The sequence below is a fragment of the Podospora anserina genome, chromosome 4 (assembly GCF_000226545.1).
Source record: "Podospora anserina S mat+ genomic DNA chromosome 4, supercontig 4".
NCBI classification, from domain to species: Eukaryota; Fungi; Ascomycota; class Sordariomycetes; order Sordariales; family Podosporaceae; genus Podospora; species Podospora anserina.
This window is the reverse complement of record NW_001914850.1, coordinates 1,116,873-1,127,698: the sequence shown is the minus strand read 5'-3', so window position 1 is coordinate 1,127,698 and position 10,826 is coordinate 1,116,873. Positions and strand designations below refer to the sequence as shown.

General features: G+C 51.5%; 3 protein-coding genes across 3 annotated transcripts, besides 1 other annotated feature; 1 reads left to right on the top strand and 2 right to left on the bottom strand.

The window, feature by feature from the left end:
* Positions 1-204: 204 nt before the first annotated feature.
* PODANS_4_7610 (uncharacterized protein) lies at positions 205-2,168 on the bottom strand (the record flags this gene model as incomplete). The annotated part of the gene is made up of 3 exons (XM_001906038.1): positions 205-635; positions 695-1,695; positions 1,828-2,168. 3 exons carry the CDS (start codon positions 2,166-2,168, stop codon positions 205-207), a joined length of 1,773 nt encoding a protein of 590 aa, XP_001906073.1.
* A 1,697-nt stretch (positions 2,169-3,865) lies between these two features.
* Positions 3,866-3,952, bottom strand: a tRNA (tRNA-Lys).
* Positions 3,953-5,679: 1,727 nt separating this feature from the next.
* Positions 5,680-7,200, top strand: PODANS_4_7620 (uncharacterized protein; the record flags this gene model as incomplete). The annotated part of the gene is made up of 1 exon (XM_001906037.1): positions 5,680-7,200. The coding sequence occupies one exon, from the start codon at positions 5,680-5,682 to the stop codon at positions 7,198-7,200; it is 1,521 nt and encodes a 506-aa protein (XP_001906072.1).
* Positions 7,201-8,613: 1,413 nt separating this feature from the next.
* PODANS_4_7630 (uncharacterized protein) lies at positions 8,614-10,271 on the bottom strand (the record flags this gene model as incomplete). Its single annotated transcript, XM_001906036.1, has 6 exons — positions 8,614-9,004; positions 9,069-9,859; positions 9,931-9,985; positions 10,042-10,083; positions 10,155-10,180; positions 10,248-10,271. Coding segments are annotated over 6 exons (1,329 nt in total), but the record flags the coding sequence as incomplete, so codon positions are not given.
* Positions 10,272-10,826: the final 555 nt, after the last annotated feature.

The window sequence follows — 10,826 nt, the reverse complement described above, 5'->3', positions numbered from 1 at the left end:
TCCACACAATCGTGATCAGTATATCCCTTTCTCTCCCTTTCCATTCCATTTCGAGTCGAAAACATCGGCCCAAACCCAAACAAACCATGATGCCGTGCCGCTTAGATTCACCAACCCAGAATGCCGCCCAAATTGAAATAAACAACGAGACCTCCGAACCCCAACTCCTGCAATAACACCTTTTGAAACATCATATCCTTCCACTCACTCCTCCTCACCATCGGCAACCTCATTAACCCACCCCCTGCTCATCTCAACAGCTTGCTCCCACTTCTTGAACAGTTTCTCTGCTTGTTTCCTCTCCATATTCGGCTTGAACACCTTCCTACCGGCCTGATTCACATCCTTCAGGTCATTCAACTCCTTCCAGACACCTGTTGCCAGCCCAGCAGCAATGGCTGCACCCAAGGCTGTCGTCTCTCTCATGCCTGGACGATCAACCGGGATTCCCGTGATATCGGCCTGCGTTTGCATGCAGAGGTCAGAGTTTGACAGGCCACCATCAACCGCAAGAGACTCGAGTTTGGCATTGGAGTCCTTTTCCATGGCGTCCAAGATGGCCTTCGTCTGGAAACACGTGGCTTCCAGTGTGGCCCGAGCAATGTGACCTTTTTGTGTGTGTTGCGTGATGCCAACTAGACGCATACGTTAGCAATTAGGGGGCAATGCAGAGCGGGGAGAGAGGTGTGCTTACAAATTGTGCCCTTGGCATCATCAATCCAATAGGGGGCAAACAGACCACTGAAAGCGGTGACAAAAACAACACCGCCGTTATCCTCGACTGATTCGGCCAGCTCAGTGATGGCGCTTGACTTGTCAACAAATCCCAAGTTGTTCATGAGGAACTTGACACCGGATCCGGCGACGGCTATGCTTCCCTCCAAGGCGTAGACGGGCTTGCGGCCACCACCAAAGTCGTAGGCGACTGTTGCCAAAAGACCATATTTTGAAATGACCGGCTTGGTACCAACGTTGTAGAGTAAGAAGCAACCGGTGCCGTAGGTGTTTTTGGCTTGACCCGGACTGAAACCACACTGGCCGACCAACGCACTAGACTGGTCTCCCAGGCACCCGGCAATCTGCACTCCCGACAATGCGCCCTTGGCAATTTTTCCAAAGCAACATGGATCTGATGATGGAACGATCTTGGGAAGGTGGATCTTGCTTCTGTCGATACCAAAGAACTTGAGCAGATTGTCGTCGTACTGGAGAGTGTGCAGATTCATAAACATGGTTCTGCTAGCATTTGTGCTATCGGTGACATGGATGGGCTTTGCCGCCTTGGCCCCGCCGTTGAGCTTATATATCAGCCATGAGTCGACTGTTCCAAAGGCGAGGCGACCCTCCTCATAAGCCTGTTTTACGGCCTCGACGTTTTCGATGAGCCACATGAGCTTGACACTGCTGGGATATGTTGATAGCGGCAGACCACAAAGGTCTGTCAATGTGTCGGCCTGGTCACGGGACTTGAGGTCCCTCACCAGATCTTTGGTTCTGGTATCGGGCCAGACAATGGCGTTGTAAAGGGGCTCGCCGGTGTTGTTGTCCCATACTACTGTCGTTTCTCTTTGATTGGTGATGCCAATGGACCGAATGTCTGATTTTCGGTACCCCAGATCGACAAACTTGCGCATCGCCTCATCGATGCATTCCTCCACGGAGGCGAGAAGCTCCAACGGTTCGTGCTCGTGCCATCTGTAGATCAATACTGTGTTAGCAGAGGGGTCTCCGCAATGAGCGACACATGCGGAGGTGGAGGCGGATGAGGCAGGGAAGCGGAGACCAAAGCAACGGGATGCGGGTCAGGTGGCGGGCTCTTCAACATACCCGGATTTAGGATACAGGTTCTCGAACTCGAGTTGGTGACTGGCAACTGGGTCGCCTTCTCCGTTGAATATTAGGAACCGAGATGACGTTGTTCCCTGGTCGATACTGCCCACAAACCAGTGGCGCCGCTGTTCCTCAGGTGTCTCCTCAATGCCCCGCGGCAGGTGCTTATCATGGTGCGGATGTAAGTTGGGCGTCTCGAGGGTGGGAATGTGGTCGGGGTACAGAGGGGTGATGGTTGCTTCGGGCTTCTTCAGGGAGTCGAGGTTCAGCGTGGGTATGTCTATCACCATGCCGCCTTCTTCGAAGCGAATGGGGTTGAAGTCGCCAAGGTCGCCCATGCTGTGTGCTGTTGTTGTTGTTGTTGTTCTTGTTGTTATTGTTGTTGTTGGTGGTGTTGTTGTTGTTGTTGTTGTTGTTGTTGTTGTTGATGTCTTGTTCCTCCGGGGCGACCAGGCAGTAGAGTGAAAAGGTCGAAGGCGTTTCTGCTGCAGAGGATTGAGTCGAGGGGGGATGATAACAGGATATGGCGGATGAATAGGATATGAATGCGGTACCGAACGGGGCACTGTAGGGGGTGGTACTGCCGGGACTGATAAAGGAGAGACGGCGCGGGGTTGGAGGGACGGAATGCGGGCAGGCTGACAGACCAGGAGGGGTACGTCATCTAAGGCCTGGCCCTAGCTATTCTCACAACTCTGTTTAAGCCGAGCGCGGGAGTAGTAGACGGACAGCGCCCCAATGGGAACAGTACTTCGATTGGCTTTGTTGCTGTTGCTACTACAGCTACGGCTGGTATGGCTGATACAGCTGGGACGGCTGGTCCATGACCACGACCACGACCGCGAGATTTGCTGCTGCCACATTAGGGGCGTGTGTTGTGTAGACCTGGTCCGGTAGGTAGTAGTTTTAGTCCCCGTAACGGCGTTCCGGGGGCGGTCGCAATGCAATGCGCAATGTTCGTTTCGGCTCACCCTTTTTTTCCCCTCGTTGGACAACCTGGAACTGTCGTCGCACTTTTTTCCCATGTGTGTTCTGTGTGCTCTGTGCATTGTGCAAAAGCATGTGAGCACCTCACACAGGGGTCGGCAAAGGGCTAGACCATTGGTGGAACATCTTTGCGGGGTTGACCCCTCTGTCGCGGGGATCCTGGTCGACCCTGGCAAGCGAGAGAGGCAGCGAAAGTTGGTGAAAGCTCCCCCGCAAGTCACAAATATCTTTTTCACTGATGAAGGTATGCACAATGCAGAGCCAGTACGAAAAGGCCCGAGTTTCGAACCTGCCCAAGTGGCTCTCTCCTTTCCTCCGGCCTGCATATCGGACACAATCTCCGCCCTGGACGCACATCAGTGAAATGCAACTTTCGGAGCCGTGTCCAGCCTACATACAGCTCACCAGGAGCGTCGCCAGGCGTTTCCTGCCACTGCATACCACCAGAAAGTTAAATCCGAGCAAGTAGAGCCGAATAATAGATAAAGATCCGAGAGGCCAGGGGATAATTCGGGGCTCCTTGTTTGGATTCGCACACTCGGTCTGCTATGCTTGCTTCTCTCGGAATGCCCGGTTGCCTTCGTCGAAGCCAACTCCACGTGTTTGCGGGTTTGATCAACAACTATGATGAAAGGGATATTGTAGCCGCCAGTCTCCCTGCGATACGACTGCTCTTGTTCGATGTCAACCTTGGAGCAGTGTGGCAGTGTTTCACGCGTGTTTTATGAATCTCGATCCTGAACTCTACAAGGAGACAGGAAAAGGTCACCTGGTGCTCCTCGCTAGATGATCGTCGACGTTTTTGTGGAGTTTGTGTCATCGAACTAGAGAGCCGGTTTCCACGTTAAGAAGGTGTCTATGGTGTAAGAGAGCATACGGGAGTGGATAGCCTTCCTGTCAGACGCAAGGGATTGATCATATGTATGGTCCAACACAACCCTGGACGAATATCTCCGAGCGTTGTGTTGTGAAATAATACACACAAGCAAGAAAAAAGAAGCGAGAGATGAATCTCTCTAGCAAAAATAATCGTCTGAGACGGGAATTGAGCCCGACGTGGGGGTCGAACCCACAACCTTGAGATTTCGGAGTACTCCTTAAGAGTCTCACGCTCTACCGATTGAGCTAGCCGGGCGGCTAGTTCCAATTGATGCTACATCTGCTGAGATTTGGCTTTTCTATAGGAATATTTGCAGGCCCAAACATCCAAACTATCCTTAACATAAATCCGCTTATTTTCCAGTGGCATAACCCTCCAAGGCCCTTATGACGGCATGAACCAGTTATGTCTCAGGCAAACTTACCTCAAGCAGAACCGAGCAGACGGCAAGCTCGTCAGAGCCGAATCTGACAGACTGGAACCCTGCACGCCACCACAACGAGAACACTGTGTGGTGTGCAAGAGCCCTTCACTGACTTCACAACATTCTCACATCTCATGAAAGTCTGAGGCTAATGAAATAATGTATAGTCGTATCTATTCTTGACAGGCTCACATTCCATCATATTTTCTCATTGCTCGTATTTACCAACAGTTCTGGGAACCACTTGCCCGGCTCACAGACAGCACCCATACTGTGATCGAAAGCGTCGGCCAACACGTATAGCGTAGGTACTTAGTTTGGATATCTGACTTCGGGTTAAAGTTTAAGAGCCTCGTCATTTCTCGCGATAAAGAACCCGCAAGAGTCATGATGCTCAAAATCTCGACATCTCAAGGCAATCGGGGTGGAACGCCTCCGGTCAGTGGAATGGGAAAGCCAAGATATACGTTCTTTCCAACATTGTACGAGCGTTCACAGCTGCAAAATTTCAAACCAACTATATACGTGGTCATCTGTCAAAGTTTTGGGTCACCTGCCTTCTCGGTGTGTATTTCGGCAGCGAGCAGAGCCCGTGTAAGTCGAACCACATTATCTCGCACCCTAACCCTCTACCCTTTCACCGTCGTCATCCAGGCCGGAGGAAGGTGCACTCTACTCAGTACCCCTCCGATTCTGGGGCATGGCTCATTTTAAAGTTTAAGGTGTGATTCACAGAGCTTATTTACTTCCCACGTGTGACTGTTTACTACCCCGAACTTCCAAATCGATGGCGACTACCACATCAGGACATCGGTCAGGGTAGGCGTCAGATGGACCCCACCATCAGGCACCCATGAACAGCTTCAACTGCCGCTGCCACGCATGCATTGCGGGGCGTGCCACAGGGCGACAGACTTAGGCTGCGCCCGGCCCGTTCCTTTGAGAAGACAGTCAGATTCCAACCCGGTACCGCGCTGGACTTCCTCACCCATCTTCCATCCGGCACCTCACTCCCTGTAGGACAACCCAGGTACGCTCCAACACTTTTCATTGGTCCCCCAGGACGGCCCTACGACCCAAGCCGCATTGCGCAGCATGCTGAATCACGGCGTGGATTGGATTGGTGACATTGGCTAAGGCTGTGTGTCCTCTCCAAAAACAGTGCCAAGCGCGTGTTTAGCTGACCACTGTTGTACACACATCGGTGAGAGCGAACAGACTACTACACAAAATCTGCCCAGCGAATTCTTGTCCGCCTCCCTCCAACCCGCCTTTTCGACTTCATTCGCCAGTCCTCCCTGTTTCTTTACCAATTCTAACCGTTCAGTTTTGCCAAACCGGCCACTCCTCCTCCTGTTCGTGCACCCTCACACAAATACTGAGCGCGGCTGTCACTGCATCCCCATTTCAAATCTTTTCTCCTCCTCCTGCTGCTGCTGCTGCTACTACTACTACTACTACTACTACTACTACTGCATTTCGTCGCTCAACAGACACCCACCGGACACAGGACCTGGTTGTGTCCTGCGTTGCGGAGCCTGTCACACAGGCACTTCCCATGTCGTTCGATTCGGCCAACAGTAGCCAGTCTATCACCCAGTCACAGCCTATTACGCTTGATGAGTTCCTAGACTGGCGAGACGACGAGCACTTCATCTGGGACGAGGAGGGCCGTGAGACGGGCGAAGCTTGGATCCGGCCAGTGGAAAGAGCAGGGCTTGATGATAGCAAGCATAAGGTCTTCCACCATGCCAATAAGGAATATATCAGGGCCCCCCATCCGTTCATTCAGATCGGCGAGCAGCTTGGAGAATCTGGAACCACGGTCGTATACAAAGTCAATGTCCCTGAAGGATATCCATATCGGCGGCCACTTGCCTTGAAGATTATCACTTGCAAGGATAATTTACGGCCACCCGGGCCTGACAGCCACGTCAGGATGCTGGCCTTGGAGGAAGTAAGGAACATGGCCTCGATCAAACACCCCCATATCGTCGTTTACGTGGCCAGCTTTGAAGATTACTGCATCTCAACTGGGGTGAGGAGGCAGCAGAGAGCGAAGGTCAAAGCTATCAGAGTTGATCAACAAATCAAGAAGCACATACTGGGCATTGCCATGTACCCTCCAGCACAATGCAACCTCCGCTTCTTCATGAACCACATCATCAACAGTCGCGAGCCGGAAAACGAGGCCGCCCTGCATACGTATTTCGGATGCTTGTCACAAGCCGTGGCATTCCTCCACAGAAGTAACATTCGAATCCGGCACAAAGATATCAAGCCCGAAAATATTGTCATTGACGATTTTCTTCTTCCCGTATTAACCGATTTTGGCTTGTCAAAGCACTTTGAGACCGGTCAGCACTCGGAAGGACCCACGCCCAAGACACTCAAGTACGCCGACCCCGAGGCCATCAACGAAACCCAGCGAGACGAGCGGTCCGATGTCTTTTCCCTTGGATGTGTGTTCCTAGAAATGGCCACCACATTGCTGGGGCGACCGCCTGATTTCGCCGAGCAGCAATTGAGGACGGACAACCTGGGGGAGTTCAAGTACTCGGAGTCCCTCGAACGTCTTGATGCCTACCTCTTCCACCTGTGCCAGATTGCGGACCGGCTCATCGACAGCAACCCCAAGAAGGCCGAATCGGCGGCTGCGATCAAGGAGATATTGCCTGTGATTCGAGCCATGATGGATGCGGATTTTACTAAAAGGCCCATGGCTCATGACTTGTATCCGTTGTTTAGACGGTTGGCGATTGCAGGGGGCGCGGGCGCTTGTGGGAATTGTGAGGCGGAGCGTGAGACTGGGAGGGCCGTACCGAGGCTGCGACGGACTCGCACGGGGAGCCCGGTTATGACGAGGACGGCGACGATGAACACGACTATTTCTCTGGTTAGGAGAGGAAGCACGATGAATGGGTTGACTGGGATGGTGGTGCATGATAGTCCTACTGATGTCCAGCACCAACATCACGGGTATGAGAATGTTCCACCGCAGAGTCAGGCGAATGGGAACGGTGTGAATGGCCAGGCCAACGGGAATGGGACGTATGTGAATGGAAGCCAGGCTCGTTGACGGGTCCGGCAAATGGTTTCATGGCGTTTGGTTTTTGTTTCTGGGTCGAGATAGTGGAAGGAAGGAAAACGGTGCGCGCATTTTGGCTTCTTATAAACAGTTGTGCATAGGGGCGAGGCAAATCACTTTGGAGTTTGAAGGGGGAAGGGGATTAGGGGGGCGAATTGCATTGTGGACAACCCAAAACATGAGGATATGTACCGGGATGGAAAGTAATAGCATAGGTAGCCTGGGATGGGCTATGAAGGGAAAGGGGGGTGGGGGGCATGGAAAGGTGGCCAAGAAAATGTCCATGTAAATATCTTCTTAGACAGGGGTTGTATATGTATGTATTGAATAGTACCACAGAAGGATGTTGATGATTATGGGTCTCTCACGCAAGATGGTATCCAGACACCGTGCCTTGATAGATAGTTGATAGACCTTGAAAAGTACCGAGTAAATAGGCTTTGAAAGATAGCTGAGAAGTGTTTTAAAGAGAATTAGTTTGACCATCTTTTAAGCCCCCAAGCTTTTCTCCCAGCATCTATCCCCCTCTCCAAAAAAGCGCGGCCATCAACCCAAGTGAACTGCCACCCCGTATCTTGCACACCTACCTGAACCCCACCGCAAAAACCAATGATCTCCAGTGACCCCCTTCCCCCGAACACCATAATAACCGCCCTTTTCCAAGCCACACACCCTACCGGTTTCAAGCTCCTCCCTCCTCTGGCCAGAAAACTCACAGCCGCTCATACTCTCTCCTACCTCCAAGTCTGTCCCATTCCCGAAATGATACCATAAACAAGTACCACACATCCTAAGGAGGCGGTCAGAACCCATCTCGTTGGCCACGAGATGAATAACTGTGGATCTTGACTCAAAAATATACACACACCTAGCCCTCATGCTAAGGTATGTCCACGTTAGAGACCACACCCAGCAGATCCCCAGTAATCACAAACAACATCACACAGCAAGATCACACACGAGTAACCCAACAGGCTAAGCAAGCAAAAAAACTCCAATGGTAATTACCACCATGCGTGCGCATATATTTTCTAATGTACTATGTTTGAAAAAAAGGAGGCCATCCCAGACGGACCCTGCCTCCATGTCTAGTATTTTGACCGGATCAACCCCCCACCGACGAAACTCCGGCTCCATCACAACAAAGAACTGAAGGCACGGGGTAAAAAGAAAGATGTCACAGAAGCAGCGTTTTCAACGGCGGGCCCAACTGATATAATCAATAATCCATTATCCACCAACAAAAAAGGGCTACACGTCAAGAACGCTTCCAAACAGGGTTAGTCATCCTTAAGCCAACAAACGATCCGTCGACAAGCCGCCTAGTGGATGATGCTCAATATCAACACCGGCATGATCCTGTGGGCCAGCCGCCGGCAGTAGAGGGGACACGTCGTTGGTGTTCTACTCCTCCTCAGCGGGGGCCTCCTCCTCGTACTCCTCCTCCTCCTCATCAACACCAGCATCCTGGTATTGCTGGTACTCCGAAACGAGATCGTTCATGTTGGACTCAGCCTCAGTAAACTCCATCTCGTCCATACCCTCACCAGTGTACCAATGCAAGAAAGCCTTGCGACGGAACATGGCAGTGAACTGCTCGCCAATGCGCTTGAAGAGCTCCTGGATAGCAGTAGAGTTACCGACGAAGGTCGACGACATCTTGAGGCCACGGGGAGGGATGGAGCAGAGAGCGGTCTGGACGTTGTTGGGAATCCACTCAACGAAGTAAGACGAGTTCTTGTTCTGCACGTTGCGCATCTGATCCTCAACCTCCTTCATAGAGACCTTGCCACGGCTAGAAACAGAGTCAGTATACTTTGGAACTTGCTGGTTAATCAATGAAGCGTGGCAAAACTTACAAGATGGCAGAGCAAGTGAGGTAACGACCGTTGCGGAAGTCGGAAGCAGCCATCATGTTCTTGGGGTCGAACATCTGCTGGGTCAACTCGGGAACGGACACGGCGCGGAAAGAGTGGGCGCCACGGCTGGTCAGGGGAGCGAAGCCGACCATGAAGAAGTGGAGACGAGGGAAAGGAACCATGTTGACAGCCAACTTGCGGAGATCAGAGTTGAGCTGGCCGGGGAAACGGAGAGAAACGGTCACACCGGACATGACGGCGGAGACGAGGTGGTTGAGATCACCATACGAGGGGTTAGGGAGCTTGAGGGTGCGCATGCAGATGTCGTAGAGAGCCTCGTTGTCAATGCAGAAGGTCTCGTCGGAGTTCTCAACAAGCTGATGGACGGAGAGGGTGGCGTTGTAGGGCTCAACAACGGTGTCGGAAACCTTGGGCGATGGCACGACGGAGAAGGTGGCCATCATACGGTCGGGGAACTCCTCGCGGATCTTGGAGATCAAAAGGGTACCCATACCGGCACCGGTACCACCACCAAGGGAGTGGGTGATCTGGAAACCCTGGAGGCAGTCGCAGCCTTCGGCCTCACGACGGACAACGTCGAGGACCTGGTCAACGAGCTCAGCACCCTCAGTGTAATGACCCTTGGCCCAGTTGTTGCCAGCACCGGACTGGCCGAAGACGAAGTTGTCGGGGCGGAAGAGCTGGCCGAATGGACCAGCACGGACAGCGTCCATGGTGCCGGGCTCGAGATCGACGAGGACAGCGCGGGGAACATACTTGTTGCCGGAAGCCTGAAGGAACAAAGGTGTTAGCCATGATATGGTGATGTGACAGCGGTGAAGGCATCGTGTTGGGTATGTACCTCGTTGAAGTAGACATTCATGCGCTCGAGCTGGAGCTCGGAAGTGCCGTTGTACCTATGGGAGCGGTGAGTGGTTATTCGAATGATGCGAGGCCCGACGATAACACATACACGCCATTGCTGTCCAAGCCGTGCTCGCCGGAGATAATCTGCCTGTAGAAGGTGTCAGTTTCAATCACTTGTGATATTATCGATTCCCAAGTCGCAAGCGTGGTTTGACATACCAGAAGGCGGCACCAATTTGGTTACCCTGAGAGGGCAGTGTCAGTACGGTCAAGCTGTGGTGGTAGACGGATTCGAGTCGACCGGTTACTTACGCACTGACCGGTCTGAAGATGGACCTGTTGAAGAGAAGACAACGGTTAGCTATCGTCGTCATGATATTGTTTACTGCACCATCGCCATGGCAGCCCTCGGTCGACCTGAGGTCGTCCCAGGAAGCTCTGCTGCGGCGTGATCCCGAGGGTGGGGTTTTGGGTCAGGGACCAAAAAATCCACAGGGACGTTTCTTTTTGGCTCTCGGGCATGGAGCTGACGATAACTTACAATCTCACGCATTTTTGCGGTTTTACTGGGATTTTTTTTTACTACTTTTACTATAAATAATTTAATAATTTCTAATTTTTACAACATTCTTCTTCTTTTCTTAAAATCATCTTTTTTATAAAAATTAATTTTAAATTATATAAAATAATAAAAAATTTTTCAATTAAAATAAATTATTCTACATAACACCTCATCATCCACTTCATCCACTTCATCCACTTCATCCAATATTTTAACATTCACCACCAATTTAACTAATAAACTTTTAAATACCCATCATCCTTTATTACCCTTCACTTACCAAATAAAACACACAAACTCCATAAACTTTTATTTTTAACACTACTCTC